Raw genomic sequence first — 19,431 nt, 5'->3', positions numbered from 1 at the left:
AATGTTTTTTTTTTAATTAGCAATTGAAGCTGTTTTTGCCTAATTGACAAATGTTTATGTGGCTAGGATCGCCTCATGGTGTTGGAGCTGAGTCTCGACTCGGCCCAGTCGTGCCAGCGGCTCCGTGGTGTGTGCTGGGTCCATGTCTGGCCAGATTGTACTGTAACGGGTCGGGAGGGGACCCAAATGCAGCACACATAGGCAGGCAGACATTTGGTAATGACTTTTATTTATGGACAGTTAAAGGATAACACCGTGGAACAAACTTGCTTCGTGGGAGAGCACGGAGTGCCCTGGGCGGACACGCCGTGGGAGCCAGCAGGTGACGGTACCACAAGTGGGGGAGCAGGCAGAGTCCATTGTCGGGGTCAGAAGGCTGGGTCGATCAACGGGACAGAGACAGAGCAGACAGGTCGGGGACAGAACTCGTCGGAGATGTCCACCCCAATCCTCTCCTCTTCGGCTTCCGGGAGCATGTCATCCTCGTCAGAGGAGGGGTCCTCGGAGCTGATGTTGTCTGCTTCGGGCTCGTCGTTGGACGGGTCAAGCAGAGGAGGTGGCCGAGAAGGCCGACCCCGAGGCTTGGGGATAAGGCCGGTCTTGGTGGGTTTTAATCTTCACGCAGTACCGCAGGCTGTCATGTGTGAGGCGCGATCAATATTTTGATTTGATGCAGCTCATACTTGAGAAAACCTGTTCGGATAAGTATGTGGATCCAAGGATGGACAGGACTCCAAATGTGTACTTTTTCATGTTCATATATGTGTCGGGAATGGCATTCCATGTTTCAAATACAAGTTTGTCGGGTTTGGGGAGGTTTTTATTGTGCTCTATTTGTGCTCCTGAGCGAGAACGGCTTTCTGACGGGGGACATCTTCGAAATCAGCTGTCAGGCTTTTAAACTTGGACACCCATAAGTGTTTATCATTTATGTCAGCCAGTTCAATTTCGAGATCAGGTTGACTTACTCCTGCGGACATGTTCAACAGGGATTGGTTGATGTCCAGTGGTGTGACAGGGAAGGATAATGTCTTTTTTTTGCTGTCTTCCCTGGGCGTCATAGTAGCTATCAGCTGTTCATCAGCGGGTCTCTCCTATCCAATAGCATTGCTACATAGCTGCCTTGTTAGCCTATCATCTCATTGCCATTTTTTAAATATGTCTCCTATCCCTGCTTCAGCTCTCTCATGCTGCTTTTACACACACCCTCCAACTCCCCTTCACCACCCAGCCTTCGCAGCTCTCATATTCAGCTCTTCATCAGCCCCTGCAAGTCAATCAAAACACCAGTGTCTGAACATTGGGGGTTCAGACACTGAGCCAAAGACTCTATCAAGACAAGTCATCATATACCATTCTGTTAAATCTGTAATAAATAATTATTCTTCATCCAGATGTCTCTCCTGATTGAAAGATAAACAGTTTGTCAAGTATTTGTCAGTATGTTTGAAAGGCTGTCACTGAAGTATGCATGCATGTGGTTTTGTCTCAGTTTTCATTAAGTCGACTCCATCTCCTGCATGCCTCCACAGATAACTAAGAGATACTTGAAGATATGAGAACCCTAGAGAGCGCCATAATTGAAACAAAATGGAAAGCGGGTGCTGGAGAACTCTAATGAGGCCTCTCTCCCTGATTGTGATCCACTTTTAGCTATAACCAAACCTTGGGTACCATTTTACCAGACTGACCCTGCAGATAACAAGAGCACTGACTGATTTGACTGCTTTACACCTCTGAAACTTCAATTATTTTCTCTGCACTGATGTTGTTCCATGGATTATTTTTGTCCAGAGGCCATGAAGTCTTTGTTTTGAATATTTCATCAGTGTTGTATCTAGCTTGACAGACACCAAGAGGAGCAATGACCTGCTTGTGGTGCTAGATGAAAAGTCCAGGGATTACTATTTGGAATCTAATATCTGTACAAACTGACCCTTGAACAAAAGTGGCAATGACCAACTTGTACCATTACTTTAAAGCCAGCTAGAGGTTTTGACATCTTGGCTGAAAAGTGTGAACGAAGTTTGTTTCAGGGGTCACCATCACAGCACTGACAGACGGATGTTACAGCATGCAATCATGAGAGGAACAGCTCTATGAGGAGCAGGATTAATGTGTTTCACCCATCACATATAGTTACAGAGGGGACTGAGGTGGTTAGGCCCAATAAGGGAGGTGCTGGTACTCCTAGTGAGAGCTCAGCAGCCGGGGGGAGAATGATCCTCACCTACAATGCCCTTAATCTTCAAGCTCATTGTTTAATACTATCCCAATAGATCACTTCGGTCTGGAACCAGGCTCCTCTCCTCTGGAAGCAGCTCCCGTTTTGTGTCAGGGAAGCAGACACCCTCTCTTCTTTTAAGATTAGACTTAAAACTTTCTTTTTTGATGAAGCTTATAGTTAGAGCTGCTCAGATGTTTACTGAACTATCTCTTAGTTATGCCGCTATAGGCCTAGACTGCTGGGGGAACTCCCATCATGAGACACTCTCTCCTTCTCTCTCTCTTGCCCCCTTGTATTTACATTACATGTCACCAACTGTGTTCTCCATCTCCCCTAGTGCTGGAATCTCTGGCTCCAGAGCTGCAGGATCCAAATCTGTTACTATTATTATTATTATTATTTAGGATGTCATGCTTCTATAAGTGTCATTTTTCTTATTGTCATTATAAGAACCGGTCATATACATATACAACTGTTCTCTCTCTTTCTTCTCTCTTTTCTCTCCCCCTCTTTTTACCCACCTCTCCTCTCTCCTCCATTTCTCTCCTCTCACTCCAACACTGTATTTTTTACAAGAAAATACAACAACCAAAAATGTATAAATGCACTGCACACTAACAACAACGAATGCAAGAAAATGAATTATTCATGGTGACAAGCCATTGTAGTAGAGATCTGCCAGAATAAGTGCAGACATGTGTGAAGGTGTGTAGAGATTTGGGTTTTTGGGTTCTGTTTTCATTCTGATGCAGATGGCAAAATGCAGTGGCACATGACTGAATGGCAGTGCATTGCAGTGTTGGTGCCGAAAATGGGAGCATCATCAGACCAGGTCTACTTCTGTTTTAGTCACTTTATTCAATGATGTCCTTCCCTTAGTACCTCCCTAGCATCACACTGTCCTCTGTGTCTATTTTTGCTCCTGTTTCCACTTTTATTTTTCAACCAGCTGACTTGTGATTATCCAGACACAAGAGTTGTTTTTTACCAGCTGGCAGGCACACAAAAAGAATGATTGATTCTAGAGAACAGCAGAGGTCTCCGGTCTCTCTTTTTTTCATTTCTTTCCAAAACTCTTGAACATGCTGTCTTAACTCAACTTTCTGCATATTTCTACCAGGACAACCTTCTTGACCCCCACGAGTCTGGATTCAAGGCAGGGCACTCAACAGAGTCGACCCTCCTAGCTTTTGATACAGTGAACCACCAGATCCTCCTCTCCACCCTCCAACAACTGGGAGTCTCAGGCTCGGCACTCTCACTGTTTGCATCCTGCCTCAAGGGCACTTACAGGGTTACTTTGAGAGGTCCCTGCAACCTCACTACTGGGGTCCCTCATGGCTCTGTTCTGGGCCCCATCCTCTTCCCTTGGTACACCAAGTCATTAGGCTATGTCATTCACTCCCACGGCTTTTCCTACCATAGCTACGCAGACGGCACCCAACTCGTGGTCGTTTCCACAATCTGAAACCCAGGTGGCAGAACGAATCTCTGCATGTCTGGCTGACTTTTTTCAATGGATGTCGATGCACAACCTGAAGCTCAATCTGGACAAGACTGAGATGCTTTTCCTCCCAGGGAAGGCGTCTCCCACCAACGACCTCTCCATCACCATTGAGAACTCTGTGGTGACCCCTGCTCAAACTGGAAGGAACCTGGGTGTGACACTGGACAACCAGCTGTCCTTCACTGCCACAGTGACAACCCACTCCTGCAGATTCATCCTCCACAACATCAGGAGGATGCATCTGTTTCTCACAGAGAAGGCGACGCAGGTATTGGTGCAGGCTCTTGACATCTCAAGCCTGGACTACTGCAATTCCCTCCTAGCTGGTCTGCCGGCATGTGCCACCCGACCTCTGCCACTCATCCAGAATGTAGAAGCCCGGATGGTCTTCAACCCACCCAAGTTCTCCCACTGGCTTCCGATGGTGGCTCAATTCCGAGTCAAGGCACTGGTACTGGCCTACCATGCTGCAAATGGTTCAGGCCCTTCCTACATCCAAAAAATGGTCAAACTTTACACCCCAGCCCATCCACTCGGCTCTGCTACTGCCAAATGGCTTGTTATTCCCTCACTGCGAGGGGCGGGCAGCCAACGCTCATCTAAATCCTGTCTGTTTTCTGTCCTGGTTCCTCAATGGTGGAACGAGCTCCCCATTGACATCAGGACAGCAGAATCCCTTCAATGCTTTCGTTGCATACTGAAAACTCACCTGTTCAGACTGCACCGTACTCCCTGAATTTATTATATTAAACACACACACACACACAAACACAAAAAGCACCTAATAACAAATAAGCACTTGAAGGATTTTTTGCCTATTTGATGAATGTTTATGTACTTTTATAATTCTTGCACTTTTTTGAGAATATCTTCATGGTTGAATGCACTGTTTGTAAGTCGCTTTGGACAAAAGCGTCTGCTAAATGAATGTAATATAATGTAAAGACTAAAAAATATGAAAAACTTTTCTAAATTTTACCTCCACCGTATGTATTTTCCAATACTGTTAAATGGCAGGTATTTATGTATAATTTTATGATAGATAATGCACAGAAACAAGATGATTGTAATTAATTCAAGATGTCTAAAGTGAATTCAACTAAAAAGTGTAAGGGGGAAAGAACGAAATAAGAAATCTCAACCCCCCCCTTAAAATTTATTTTGCTGCTCTCCATGGACTCCCATTCTTTCTTAAACACGTGTCCCATTGATTTGTATCTATATCACTGCACTTCCAAGCATCTGCTTACTAGTTGCTCCTTTAGGACATATAAATCCATGGCGAGCTGAGCAGAGCAGTCAGGAGACATCACAGGCTAACAAGTTAACAGCAGAGGTAAAGAACAAAATGAAACTTAATCAAACCACACATGAACCAGCTCTTGCTCCTTGCCAAGAAGGAAAGAAAGAAAACAGGGGAGGGAGGGGGTGGTGAACTGGGCTCATATAATAATAAACTTAAGAACTCCAATTCACCAGAAAGACATGAAAAGATAACCACATTCCAGTTGTAATTAATCCACTACCGAATAATAAACATGAACCAAGCTTTGAATAAATGATGACAATGCTGATAACAGCAATAGGGCAGGCCTACTCAGTAGGCCACATGGTCAAAATGACATTATTCCAGATGGATATCTTAATCGTTCCCCGTCTGGGTTTAGGTTTCCTTTCTCTCAGAGCTGCCTCTGAGAGTGCAGACGACCGTAGGCCCGGATGATTGACACTGAAACCCAGTTTCTGGCTTTTGCACTGCTGCCGCCGAGGATCTAATGGCCTTCAGTTCACAGAGAACTCAACCAAAACACATCTGCCACTTAATTTCATTCAAGAGAGGAATGAAAGATCCCTAAATATATTCTCACTCAAAAGTTGTTCAAGGGGCCCAACTTCTGCAGCAGCATGATACAACCATGATAAGCAGCATATTTGAAAGATTTACAGAGTCACCACTGTTGCAAATAGCAGTAACACATTACCTTTATGTGTAGGGGTGTAACCGTTCACAAAATTCACGGTTCGATACGATAGAGTGGTGTCACGGTTCGGTACGTTTTCGATACAGAAAAAAAGAAGAATGCCAGAGAATTTTTCTTGATTTTTAAAAAACAATGTAAATGTTTTTTAATAGAATTACTAGCCATATTGCAACAAGGTAGCTTAGCTTAGCCTCCTGGCTGCTACTGGAGTCCAATGTTTTGCTTTGGGGAGGAGCAAACAGCACGCTGCCTGTTACATAGTGTGGACTGCCCTGTTGAGCGCAGTGGCTCTGAGAACATTATATTTCCCACAATTTAAAACTTTATTTAGGATTACAACGAATCATTCAGTTCGCAACTTGTACCGAAACGAAAGCCTCATACCAAACGGTTCAATAAAAATACGTGTATCGTTACACCCCTATTTATGTGATAATGTTTGTAAAAATTAGTCTGAGATATTTGACAAATCTAATAACAATGTTTCAGCCAATATTCTAATAGTGTTTCTAGAATAATGCTAATTATTTTTTGGACATTTGTTGACTGATCCTTATTACGTATTGGTAGTGCTGGACAGTATACTAGTTTAAAGTTCCCACACAATATATATTTTTCACCTAAAATTTCAGGGGACCCCTTTCAACTGTAGATGTACCAAAAATTTATCTCAGGGTAAAACACAATTACAAACCATTGACACAAAAACATTTTGTAACTCTAATAATTGTGCTTAGCAAAATTACACCTCCAAATTATATTAGATTAGATTTTTATAGTCTTTGCAAAAGTACTGAGAAAATGAAAATACAGTTAGTATCTAACCAGAAGTGCAAAAAAAGCAGTAAAGTGAAGAGTAACATGTATAGTAAAATAGAATATAAATGTGATATGTGAGTATGAACAGTATTGGCAGTATGAATACACTAAGGAAGTTAAATAAATTGTGGTAGTAAGACTATAGTAAATATGCTATGGACAGATATGTACAGTATAGAAAGATAGATAGATAGTTACTTTATTTATCCCAAGCTGGGAAATTCCGGTGTAACAGCAGCATGTTTCACACAGCACACTTTAAAAATATATACATTATCTACACATATGAATGTAAAATATACGAATTGCAAAAAATATGGAGAATAAGAATACTAAATTGAAAGAGTCTAAATAATAGATAAATACATATAAATAGAAAGTGGTAGTGATATGAATGCATAATAGGTTAAGTATATACAGTAATATATGTTATATATGTATACATAATATATGTTTACAATTTTTATTCTTATTCTTACTTTTTTAATATATACACTTTTTTATTAAAAAGCGCGGAGTCAAATTCCTTGTACGTGTTACTTGGCCAATAAAACCAATTCTGATTCTGATTCTAATTCTGATATATGGACAGATAAATGGACATATATGTACATTATAGACAGTGGTAATGAAATAAATATATTATAGGTGGGGTATGTACATTAATATAGGTGAGTACACTAAGGTCCGGGAACAGGATGACCCAGGGGAGCAGAAGGTAAACCGTCTGTGGTTGGTGTGAGAACAGTCCTTGACAATGCTGCACGCCTTTCGCAGACATCACTTGTGCTGGACAGCCTCAATGGAGGAAAGTTAGGAACCGATTGATGCATTGGGCCGTTTTCTCCAGCCTCTGCAGTGCTTTCTGGTCCGAGACAGAGCAGTTGCTATACAAAACTGTGATGCAGTTGCAGCGGTAAAAGTTCACCAGAATCTGGTGAGACAGATTAACCTTCTTAAGTCTCCTCAGGAAGAAGAGCGGCTGGTGAGCCTTCTTCGCCAGGGTTGAGGTTTTGAGGTACCAAGAGTGGTCCGCAGAGATGTGGACACCCAGGAATTTGAAGCTGGTGACATGTTCAACCTCCATACCGTTGATATGGATGAGCGTGTGTGCCACCATTAGTCCTCCTGTAATCCACTCTTGTTGTTGTAAACGCTGATGAGGCCAATGAGATGAAGAGAGAGGCTCCATCGCTGCAGTGGCTTGAAGAACAGAAAACAATGATGTAGTACGAAGAAAATGAGACCAGAGATGCACCAGACGAACAAGAGAAGGCCTGGGTCTGAAGTCTAGACGATTTTAGTTTTTTTTTAATATATCAAATGTAGACTATAGGCTATACTGCAAAGTTGGCTATATTGTAACTTACACTTACTCAATCACGTCAGCCAAAAACATGTTGGAACAACAAGAGTATATGTGATTCTGATTATGGTAGTCAAATTCGAGCCTGACCGTTAGCGCCAGTGAAACAGGATAGCCAAAGGGTCAGACGTCCCTTGAAGATTGTTTTTCTCAATATGCTGCAAATGCCTAGAAAAGCAACCGTTGAAGTGACATCATCAACACATTAACAATACCTACACAAGGTCAGTCGAGAAAGATGGGTTTTCACACCAATGATTAAAATACTGGATTCAAGGTTTGTCTAAACAGATCAAAAACACTAATAATCTCAAAAAAGCAATGCTGGACCAGACAATCACCAACTTTTCTACAACATCTATGGTCAAGTTGCAAAACGGAGCCACAACTGAGCATTCCGGAGTTTAAATTAAAAGTAAACTTCCCTTTCCTTTTGAATATTTAGGTAAGTCTATAGTGTTTATAGAAATTGGCTCAGTATCATCTCCTACCATACACTGTATATAAAGATGGACATAGTCACAGGGTCTGGAAAATGAAGCCAATGTGGAAGTGCGTCATTTATCTTACAAATGTGTGCCAACAATCAGCTATTAATCTAGGCTTGACAATTTAGTCAGGCTTAATTCAGGTTGTTTTCTCTCACCACAACTTGGATTGGTCGTTGGTGAATGCCAGTTTTGTCTCTGACTCCTCACTGAAGACAAAGGATGAGTTAGATTGTTGTCTGTGAGACCAAGCAACTAATCTCTTCCAAAAGTACAGGAATACACCTGACTCGAAAGTTATTTTACTTACATGTTGTGTCATCTTATCTGGATAACTAGCCACTAACCTACAGGTAAGAATTGCCCCAGTTTTTGAAAGTCTTTCAAATTTGTTAAAGCACCCATGACCAAGCTGAGTGACAGAAAGTTATGCAGCGATTAACTTAAGAAATTTCTTCTGCTGTTGAGTATTAAGTAAAGTCTTTTTCTAAGTAATTGGTTAGTGTGAGCCTGTCAGATTGTTGGACATCATACTATCTACTCTGACTTCATAGTTGAGTGGAGGGGGTTTCCAAAGCTGTCTGTTACTGGTTAGTGATACTGAAAGCTTAATCGGTTACATTTTCCAAGTCAATTGCCTAATTCTTTTACAACGTATTTTAAACATGAAAAGTTTTTTATGATCTGGCTTTTTTTCTTCTACTCCCCAGCTGATCCCTGCAGTTCTTCCACCTCTGTCATCACTCATACACACAATGGCAACAGCATTCCTCGAAGTCATACCTCATAGCTCATTGGCATCACAGACAATGTTGTTTTCAGAGGAGGATGAAAGGAAAAGCTTGGTGATTTTGTCCTGTTGTTGTTGTGGGTATAGAGGAAGGGGAAGTTGCTGCTGTTGAGGGAATCAGGTTTTGGACCCTGGGTGGGGGTGGGAGTTGGGGGCAAGTTCGCAGGCAGCAGGGTAAATGAGATGAGAGAAGGCAGAGATGGTACTGATGGGTTGTGTTTGAACAGCTGTCCCTGCCTCGAGGTTGAAGGATGACAGGAAGAGGCTGGCACCAGGGAGGCCAGGCCAACAGGAAACAGACAAAAAGGGGTGGAGGCACGCTGCTCTAACTTTGTCCTTTCTTTTTTCCCTCACATTTTCCCTCACTTCTGAGCTCGCCTCCTCTATTGTGCGATAATGTCAAGAAAGAACCTTTGTCTTCTTACGCCTTTCCCTTAACCAAACTCTATTTTTAGTCACAAAACTAAGCATTGCAAAATATCAGTGACAAGAGGGGTTATATAATGTCAAATCCAGGAAAAGGAAAAGAAGGAGAATCAGCTAAGGTCAATGAAAACCAAACCCTAAATCTTACACCAAGTCTAGAAAAACACTCGGACAATAAAAGGCAATCAGGCGTGATTCTGATCCCACATCTGCTTGTGATAATCCATGCAGCTAGCCAAGCATGTACTCCGCCACCGCCTCCATCTCATTTAAATCCAGTCACCCCTACTATGCGCCCAAAACATTCCTTTACTTCTCATTCTGCCACAAAAAGTGAGGTCAACAAACTCTTTGCAGTCTTAAAATGTTGTGCAAGCGTAGTAAACCTACTGTCGGAAGAATATCAATGGAGAATAACCTTATATGGTGAATGTTCTTCTAAATTGTGAAATCTATCAAACTTAACTTGAGCTTGTCAAATCTACCTTCCTCTCACTGTCTCTGTCCTAAGGATGGTTATTGTTTTAAATTTATTGATTCCGATTCTGCTTATCGATTCTGGTTAAGTCGGAAATCTTTCCTGCCCCAAGCCATCAGACTTTACAACACCTCACCTCTGTCTGACAGAGACACTCTGGACTCTGTGTTTAACACAAATCCAGCACAATTTCACCTGAATGTCACCTTATGCACATTACTGTTAACTGATTACACATTTGCACAAATAATATGTACATTTTTTGATTTATATTCCTCATACTTGTATTGTTCTGCAGTTCTTGTATTTTTACATACATATATATATATATATATATATATATACACACACATATATATTTAATATTTTGTAATGTGTGTTGTGTGACAGGTGCCTGCTGCTGTATCACCAGAATTTCCCAGTTTGGGATCAGTAAAGTTCATCTATTTATTTAAGTCAAATTCAATACTATCTACAATACAAATTCAAGGAAAATTAGTCCATCAATGCAGCAATAGGGGCTAATGTTAGCCCCTTTCAAAACATATACATATATATATATATATATATATATATATATATATATATATATATATATATATATATCTTTTAGGAATCGATAAGCAGAAGCGAAATATAACTTTTTCTCACAGGTAACCGGTGACAGTACTCTGTCCTCACTGGTCTCGCTGCCTCCCTCTCCTCGGGGGCGTGTCACCTGCAGCGCTCCATCGCTGTGTCTTGGAGTGTCAAAATAAAAGCACTCGCAGAGTCGTGTCATTGCGACTTCATGACATTTCATAAAACTCTGTAGGAGCGGCGGGCCGCCGTCGCAAAATGAACATAGCGGGAACCCTACTTTGTATTGTAGATATAACTGTATTTATTTTCAAGAAGAAAGTTTTCTAATTTTTTTACCAAACCAGATATGGACAATTCATCCACAGATTTATATACCTGTCCAGTGCTAAACACTATTGACACTACTGATAATATTTAAAATCACTCGGCCCGGGACGTCTACCAAGCCAGCGGTTCCCGATGACACGACGGAGACATGTAATATTTGTTGTTTTTTATCTGACAAAAAGTGTCCCCACCACTTTTCATGTGCATGGCTGACTTTATTTAGGCCCATAAGATTTGATTCATTTTTATACTTCAACACACATACGATGCAAACACAATATATGTTGCTAGAATCATTTGAAAGGTAATGTAATCACAGAATATAGTACAAATTCAACAAAAGCAGCTTCTGCATCGTGCGTACCTTTGAAAATATATGGATGTAATTTATCATATTCAATAACCGAAGTGTGCTAGAGGACTTGTCAACAGGTTATTGTGCAATAATTATAATAATAATGATAATTATAACAATAATAATTAATGGGTGGAAGATAATTAGCCTTATGAACTTTAAATAAAGAATAACAATAGTGCAAATTAGGGTTACGCAGGAAGTTGTTGTTATCGGTGTCGCACTGTCTAGGCAAACTCTGATTTCATAACTTGCCCATCGTCTAGTTAATTTTTGTTATTGGCATTAAACTCATTTGGTTAACTTTCAGAGCAGCAGCGCCTGTATTCATCAAACAAAAAGCTCCACTCTCAATGCTCTGATGCTACAGAGTCACAGAATCTTATCACATGACGAGAGGAGAGTTGCCTGACAAGGAGGATTTGGAGTCGTAGCAAAAGGGCCTATTTGGCAACATTTCAGATTAAACCCGATTCTAAAAGAGAACATGATGATATATATTAGGCAATCTTTAAAATTGGTGTGATGGAGGTGGTCACGTTTAGACGCACACTGTCATATGCACATGAAAAATTGGGTATGCAGAGAGGGCACGTGTTATGTTGAAATCGACCTGCAGATGACAGTAATGACAGATGCAGCTGCTAATGGTCAGTCCAACTTTGACAGAATGAAAAATGTGTTTGTGTGAACAGTGCAAAACTCTTAACTAGAGATATTTTGTGTTTTAATGAGGAGTGTAAGAAAGATTTCACATCATTATGAAACTATGACCATGGCGGGGTCACTGGAGACGAGGTAACTAATGGTAAACACTGCACATTTTTAAGTGCACCACAAGAGTGAGGCTGCCCACAGCAAAATCTGGCATTAAAGATCAAAGTTGGAGAAAAAACGATTATGAGCTGACACACATCTTTTCTTGTTAAATGTCCAGTTGAATCAGTAATATTGGTGTAGTCCCAAGTGTTTTACCCGGTGAGAAAAATGGCGACAGTGTCACATCCTATACCAAGTACAGTGTAAGCATAAAAACTTTGCAGCTCCATCGCCGCTGTGTTGGCACGTGCCTGTGATGATATGCTCACAGTGGAAAGAGCAAGCAGCAAAGAGCAGGAACTCCTGGTGAAGGAAAATTGAACGGCACGACATCCTCCCACGCTCAAAGCCAGCTGGGCAGGAAGGGGAGGAAGTTGGATTGGATCGTTCACCATGGACCTGCCAGAATCCTCTGTTTGGCAACATGGCAAACCGCCATGGCCTCCCACTTCGCACCGGGTTCCGATCCACACCCTAAGATCAGCCTATTCTGCACATCAGCACATCTTCTCCAATGTTTTCTTTTACCTTCACTGAAACATGCTCACATGGTCACTGTTGGTGAAGGTCTTACAGGAATCAAAAAACTATTTATAAGCGACTTTGAGTCCCTGAAAAGCGTTATATATATATATAATGTATTATTAATATTTTGTATCACTATTTTATGAAGGAGGTTATGTTTTATGTTTGTTTGATGTTTGTTTTTGATTTTTCAGCAGGTGGAAGCAAAGATGGGACATGACCCAGGAAAGAAACCAATACATTGTGGGCAGATCTGGAAAAAGGGGCGGATTCTGGAAAGTTTAACCCTTTTCTTTAACATTGCGAGAAAGGGTATTTTTTGACATTTTCAAAGATTTCCCATGGAATAATGCATCCATCTTAATGAATGAAATCAGGCATATTTAGGGGACTGATATCTATGAGTGTGTGCAATTTGGTGCGGATTCACATAAAAACCTGGAACGAGTGAATTAAAAGGTGATTCACAGGGCAACTTTTGAGTTATGCGTCAATTGTATAGTGTAGTTTAAATAACACATTAATTCTTGGAGACCGACTCTTGCCAATATTAACTGTTTCAACCGTCTAAATGTATGTGTTTTATGCCATTAATTCTTTGAGGCAGTGAATTACCTCACAAAAAAACAAAAACGTAATTCGATGTGTTTAAAAAACCATACCCTGTGGTATGGCAGTGAATACCCTGTCCAATCCTTCAAAATGAAATGCCCAGCTCACCAAAATGGCAAGTGATCAACAGCAAACCCTGCAAGGTTAGAAGCCACAGCCCCCTGGAAATTCCTGCTTTAATTCTCTAAATGGTTCAGGGCCAATAGGGACCTAGGTAACCGAATATAACAGAGCCTATAAATATGTCCGCGGGTGTCTTTTTTCTCTAACCCTTCAATAACATTCAAATAAAGAAACACGATCAAAATAAAGATGTCTTTGCTGGGTTGATCATGGAGAACACCAGGTTCACAGCAGTCTGTTGTCAGGGATTAAGTAGCTGCTATATTTGCCAGAGAAAATCCTGTGCTCAGTGTTGCCTCATGTACGGCGGTGACAGAGTTTTCCACAGTCCACACACATGTATACAGTCTCCAGCAGGCTCTCCAGTCTGCCCAGCAGCCTTTCAACCCTGGCAAACAATGTGATTTGGACAAGTCTGATCAAATTAAGCTACAGAGCTGACAGTGGCTGCAGTGAGAAGTCGGACGCTGGGTGGGTAAAACCTGACAGGCTTCCTCTAATTGGGTCCATTTTCATTTCATTCGCCAGTAAATGTGATGATCCGCCGTGACTGCGAGCCAGGTATTAAACGCAAAAAGTCTACACTGAATGTACAAAAATGAAATAGAGCTTCAGACGCTGTGTTGCTGAATCAGAGTATTAGGGCCACATTCCTAATATTTTGCCAAGTCAGTGTAGAATGGAAAATCCCAGACCTGATTAACACATCCATCTGTTTTCAGTACCTGCATCGAGGGGAGCGCGAGGAGGACGAGGACAGCCCTGCAGAGAATAGATGAATCCATCTTCATCTGGATGTTTTTCTCCAGGTCAGCGTCTCTCGACAGCTGGGTGAGCCCCAGCCTGTGGACAGGAAGTGAACACAACAAATTACAAAATACCTCTACAGCAGCACAGTGGTTGACTGCCATATCAGAGTGACGACACACTGATCTAATGTACTAGTCACGACTAGTCATGCTGAAACCACTCGTTAACGGGGCTGGCTGAGGCTACAAGTGGTTCCCAGTGTGAAGCTGAGATGCGGGGCCCCTATTGAATTAACGTGTTTTTAACCAGTTTTAGAAATGTGGTTCTTAACCTGTCCTGTCTTTCCTGTTTTTTATCGTCATTACTTGACCGATCTGCATGTAAACTGAGGCAACATGATGACTCACCCTAATTTGACGGGCCTTTTCCTCCTGCTGAAGCTGTCATGTCTAAATCCTCTTTGGCCGATCCGAGCCGTCCACTGGGCTGCGAGTCTTTATGGTGCCACCGTCACGGCGCAGGTGCAATCTGCCGCGATGCAGAACTAATCGGTTCAAGAGGTCATTAATTCCTTTCTTAAAATCTAATTTTTTGTTATTTTTGTTGTGCTATTAATTCATCCGTTGAATTGGTGGCCGTAAACCAAATTGCCCTCCGGGGATAATAAAGATACCTCGAACCTTGAACCCCTGCCACACACATTTACTGAAACGCATCAGAAAAATCTCAGCAACTGCTACATCTTCTTTTCTTCTAATCTTGACAAAAATCTGTCTCTACAAGCTGTACTCCCGCCACGCTTATTGATTTCACATTAGACAAGACAAGATATTATTACAGAAAGTCTGATATTAAAAGCCAACATTTAATTGATCGTGTTACAAATGCCACACGCTGGCCAGTTATTGCTTCTTAGAAATAAGAATACAAGTGAGGAATATGATGACCAATACGTCGACAGGGGAATTTAGACTTTTCAATGCACATTTCTTTGCTATGATTTGACATTTTATAGACGTAAAATGTGTGAGATTGATGAATAAAATAGCAAGTTATTGCAGGGAGCTATTGTAGAAAACTGGGGGCAAATTCGCCTGCATCCAGTAGCACTACAGCGACACCAGGGACAGGTGCATCAGTGTGTGTGTGTGTGTGTGTGTGTATTAGTTGAGGTGTGTGTGTGTGTATGTGTTTGTGTGTGTATTAGTCGAGGTGTGTGTGTGTGTGTGTGTGTATTAGTTGAGGTGTGTGTGTGTGTGTGTGTGTGTGTGTGTGTGTGTGTGTGTGTATTAGTTGAGGTGTGTGTGTGTGTGTGTGTGTGTGTGTGTATTAGTTGAGGTGTGTGTGTGTGTGTGTTTGTGTATTAATGAGGTGTGTGTGTGTGTATTAGTTGAGGTGTGTGTGTGTGTGTGTGTGTGTGTGTTTTTGTATTAATGAGGTGTGTGTGTGTGTGTGTGCGTGTGTGTGTGTGTGTGTTTTTGTATTAATGAGGTGTGTGTGTGTGTGTGTGTGTGTTAGTTGAGGTGTGTGTGTGTGTGTGTGTGTGTGTGTGTGTGTGTGTGTGTGTGTGTTTGTGTGGGTGGGTGTGTGTGTGTATTAGTTGAGGTGTGTGTGTGTTTGTGTATTAATGAAGTGTGTGTGTGTGTGTCTATTAGTTGAGGTGTGTGTGTGTGTGTGTGTGTGTGTGTGTGTGTCTATTAGTTGAGGTGTGTGTGTGTGTGTGTGTGTGTGTGTATTAGTTGAGGTGTGTGTGTGTGTGTGTGTGTGTGTGTGTGTGTGTTTTTGTGGGTGGGTGTGTATGTGTGTATTAATGAGGTGTGTGTGTGTGTGTGTGTGTATTAGTTGAGGTGTGTGTGTGTGTCTATTAGTTGAGGTGTGTGTGTGTGTGTGTGTGTGTGTGTGTATTAGTTGAGGTGTGTGTGTATTAGTTGAGGTGTGTGTATGTATGTGTGTGTGTGTGTGTGTGAGAACGCCTCACCTTCGGAGGGGAGGGGCTGCCTGCGCTCCCTAAGCGCTCATTTGGAGACTCAGCATCAGGTATTCTCCAAAAAAACCGTCCGATTGCGCGAGTAGGTCCCGTGTCCCGTGTCCCGTGTCCCGTGTCCAGCCCCTGATCCAACCCCGACACGTCCGGAACGTGGCCGACAGGAGCCGGTGTGGTGTCAGGCAGACCACCGTGCAGCGACTTGTCCCCTGGTAAAGTGTCTCCTGGCTCCGAGCAGCGGAGCAGACAGGACCAAGTGAGACACAGCCATACAGCTTCCGGTGATCACTTTCAAATTAAAACACTATCAGGGATTGGTTGTTTTTTTTCTGTTTTAGCTGGTATTAGTTTCCACATTCATCCAAGTGTCATAGTTTGTATTTGCATGTATACCAGATAATTCAATGACCCAACTGGGATTTTTTTTGATCAATTCTCCTCTTTGTGTCAGTCAAATTAAAGGTCGCCTATGGTAAATGTCCAGTCGGCGTGTGTCCCTGTGTGTCCCTGTATGGGGTACACGTGGCCTAGAGACTTGTTCAAGTGGGTCCAATCATTCCGTTAGTTTCGGGACCCAGGTACGTCCCTGCTCATATAAACATCATTTATCAGGGGTGTTCGCTGGTAAAACTAAAAATTTAACATTCAAACAAAAAAACCAAAAAATATTTTCATTTTGAAACTGTGGCAGTATTGGCTAACCATGACAGCCCAAAACCCCTGATAACAAAACAACGTTTCACTCAGTGGTGTTCTGTGTTCTCAAGTTCCTTTTCCCTCCAGCGGAACAAAAAAAAATCCCTGCTTTAATTTTGAAGGGCCAAACAGCTCATTTCCGGTTGTTTTCTTGCAACTTGACCTCGCGCTGCGTGGGCGAGCCCGATGACCATCCTCTCTGTCCCATGAGGTGTGGACGAGCAGGAGGCATATGGAGGAGCAGTCATCCTCCTCATCATCAGTCTGATAGTCGTTCAGTCCGAGAGTGAACTAGTCAGAGTTTTGGGGTAAAGCAATGGTGGAGCCCTAGGCGAGATTTTTGATCGGCGGCCCCCACCCCATTATTTGTTCAACACTAATCACCACTTGCAATGCAAGAAATTAAACATTGTACAACATCTGAGATGTGCAATGTATAACAATAAAATATGAATGATGTATTAATTACGAAGAAATATAACTTTTGAGAACTGTTAAGAATAATTTCTTCCTTTTTCGACTGGTTTTGCAGCTGCAGCTCAAGGGCAGACCTACAGTCTTGGATGATGCATAACGGCTCGCCCTTTCGTTGAGTGCCCGCCTGGGAAAAAAAGTTCCTTTCCCATTTCCAAAATCTGAACAACAGTTGATGTTTTTTCCACAGTTGCATGTCTCGTTCCTCCGCCATTTTTGGTCCTCACTTGAAGGTATTCATTCCGGCCAAAATGAAGCCATCCAATTCCAATCTTCCTTGGAAGTCTTTTCTGCTGCAGTATTTCTGTGTCTTGCCAATCCATCACCTTGCTTTTGGAGCACAGCTGACGTACCAGACAGCTGTCCTATTGTCTTTGACCTCATTTTCCGTGTTCCTATTATGTCTCTTAATCTTTTTTTAAGAGTCTCTTCATTGGTGCTGCACTTTGTTTGTTGACAGAAGGAACGGACAGCTACTCGGTCCCCATATGAAGTGATACATTTTGCCATCAGTCATGGTGGACAGCACTGCCTTGTCAACCTGCAAACATAAAATATTAGAAGAAATACTTGAAATGCTTACTTTGAACATAAATGATGAATACACACAGACACACATAACTGTGGAACGTGGAGGTGGGAGGTCGATAATATGGGGTTGCATGAGGGAAGAAAGACGTAGGGGATATGACATTTTTAGAAGGCACTAAAAATACAACACACTGAATAAATAGATGACTCATCTTACACGAAGCTCGAGGCATTTTCCAACAAGACAATAATCACAAACACAAACATCCCCCAAGCATTTGAAATCAAAGAAACAGGTGAAAACTATGACCAAGCCGGATTTGTCCCCTGACTTGAATCCCGTAGAAAAGCTTCAGTGAATTTTACGGAGGAAGGTGGAGCAACAACAGCGTCTGTAAAGACTCATGTGTGAACAAACAGAAGATCCAGTTTGTGGATTCATCGTTGTCTAGGAGGATCAGATCAGTCATCAAATATAAATACATAAAAAACATGATATAATTAAAGAAAGGAATCTCACTAATGAGGGCTGTGGTGAATGGATTGTATTTATATAGTGATTTTCTAGTCTATTGACCACCCAAGGCGCTTTACAGGTCACAGTCACCAAGGGGCGGACTTGCAATCTGTGTGGGGGGTTTTCTTGACAACGGCCGGTAGTCCATGGAGGATGACGGTCGGCACGCATTCATTTATTCTTTTTCTTTTTTTTAAGAACAGCTGTAAATTCAGGGTGGCGTACGGCCAGCATGCGTGAATGTTTTTTTCTTTATTGCTTTAATGTAATATCATCATGTAAGGCAGTTGCCAGGGTGACAGAGGGCGACAGAGGACGGCAGAGGGCGACCGACAGAGGGCGGCCGACAGAGGAATGTGTCTGGCAAGCGAGTTTGCTGTGAAAATGTGCGTCTTTGTCAGATACATTGTGTAAATTTAAACAGTTTGTATGATTTAATTTTACCTTTTGTAAAAAAAAAAAACAACCATACACTTGTATCAATATGTTTTGTTTTTATTTCTTATTCATTTTAGTTTGCTTTAGACGCTACGTTTTACTGTAATGTGCAAAGCATATTTTGACAGACAGAGGGCGACAGACAGAGGGCGACAGAGGGCGGCAGAGGGCGACAGACAGAGGGCGGCAGACAGAGGGCGACCGACAGAGGGCGACAGAGGGCGACCGACAGAGGGCGGCAGAGGGCGCCAGACAGAGGGCGGCCAACAGAGGGCGGCAGACAGAGGGCGACAGACAGAGGGCGACAGACAGAGGGCGACAGCGCTAATGCAAACGTGTGGCGCTTGCTCGCGAAGTAAACATCCATGAAGAAGAAGAAAAAACAGCGAATCAGAGAATAGGGGTGAGGTCGAATTGTCCTTCCTATCTACTATTCTTTGACCTCAGTGGAAAACGTCATGAGGTCAATGAAAGGTTAAAGGAGGACTGATAGGACTCAGGAAAAATCGACAGAGCTGCTCAGAGAATCCGACTCCACTTTCACTAAACTACGTCATCACGTGACGGTGGATGTTGTTGATGCGTCTGTCGTGATGAAACTAAATGTTTCTGAAG

At 42.2% G+C, this 19,431-nt stretch overlaps 1 protein-coding gene across 5 annotated transcripts in view; it reads right to left on the bottom strand.

The window, feature by feature from the left end:
• Positions 1-16,435, bottom strand: part of LOC118302501 (ADAMTS-like protein 3) — a 135,984-nt gene extending 119,549 nt beyond the window's left edge. The window contains exons 1-2 of one of the 5 annotated variants that reach the window (XM_035628686.2): positions 16,155-16,435; positions 14,152-14,269 (exon numbers count right to left, since the gene is read on the bottom strand). In XM_035628686.2, the coding sequence (XP_035484579.2) occupies positions 14,152-14,217 (66 nt within the window). In that variant the 5' untranslated portion in view covers positions 14,218-14,269; positions 16,155-16,435. The remainder of the gene's footprint in view (positions 1-14,151; positions 14,270-16,154) is intronic. The other 4 variants (XM_035628684.2, XM_047331570.1, XM_047331572.1 and 1 more) reach the window with 4 other exon arrangements.
• Positions 16,436-19,431: the final 2,996 nt, after the last annotated feature.

The sequence above is a fragment of the Scophthalmus maximus genome, chromosome 4 (assembly GCF_022379125.1).
Source record: "Scophthalmus maximus strain ysfricsl-2021 chromosome 4, ASM2237912v1, whole genome shotgun sequence".
In the NCBI taxonomy this organism is placed as follows: Eukaryota; Metazoa; Chordata; class Actinopteri; order Pleuronectiformes; family Scophthalmidae; genus Scophthalmus; species Scophthalmus maximus.
The sequence above is the reverse complement of the archived record's forward strand: the minus strand, read 5'-3'. Positions and strand labels throughout refer to the sequence as shown.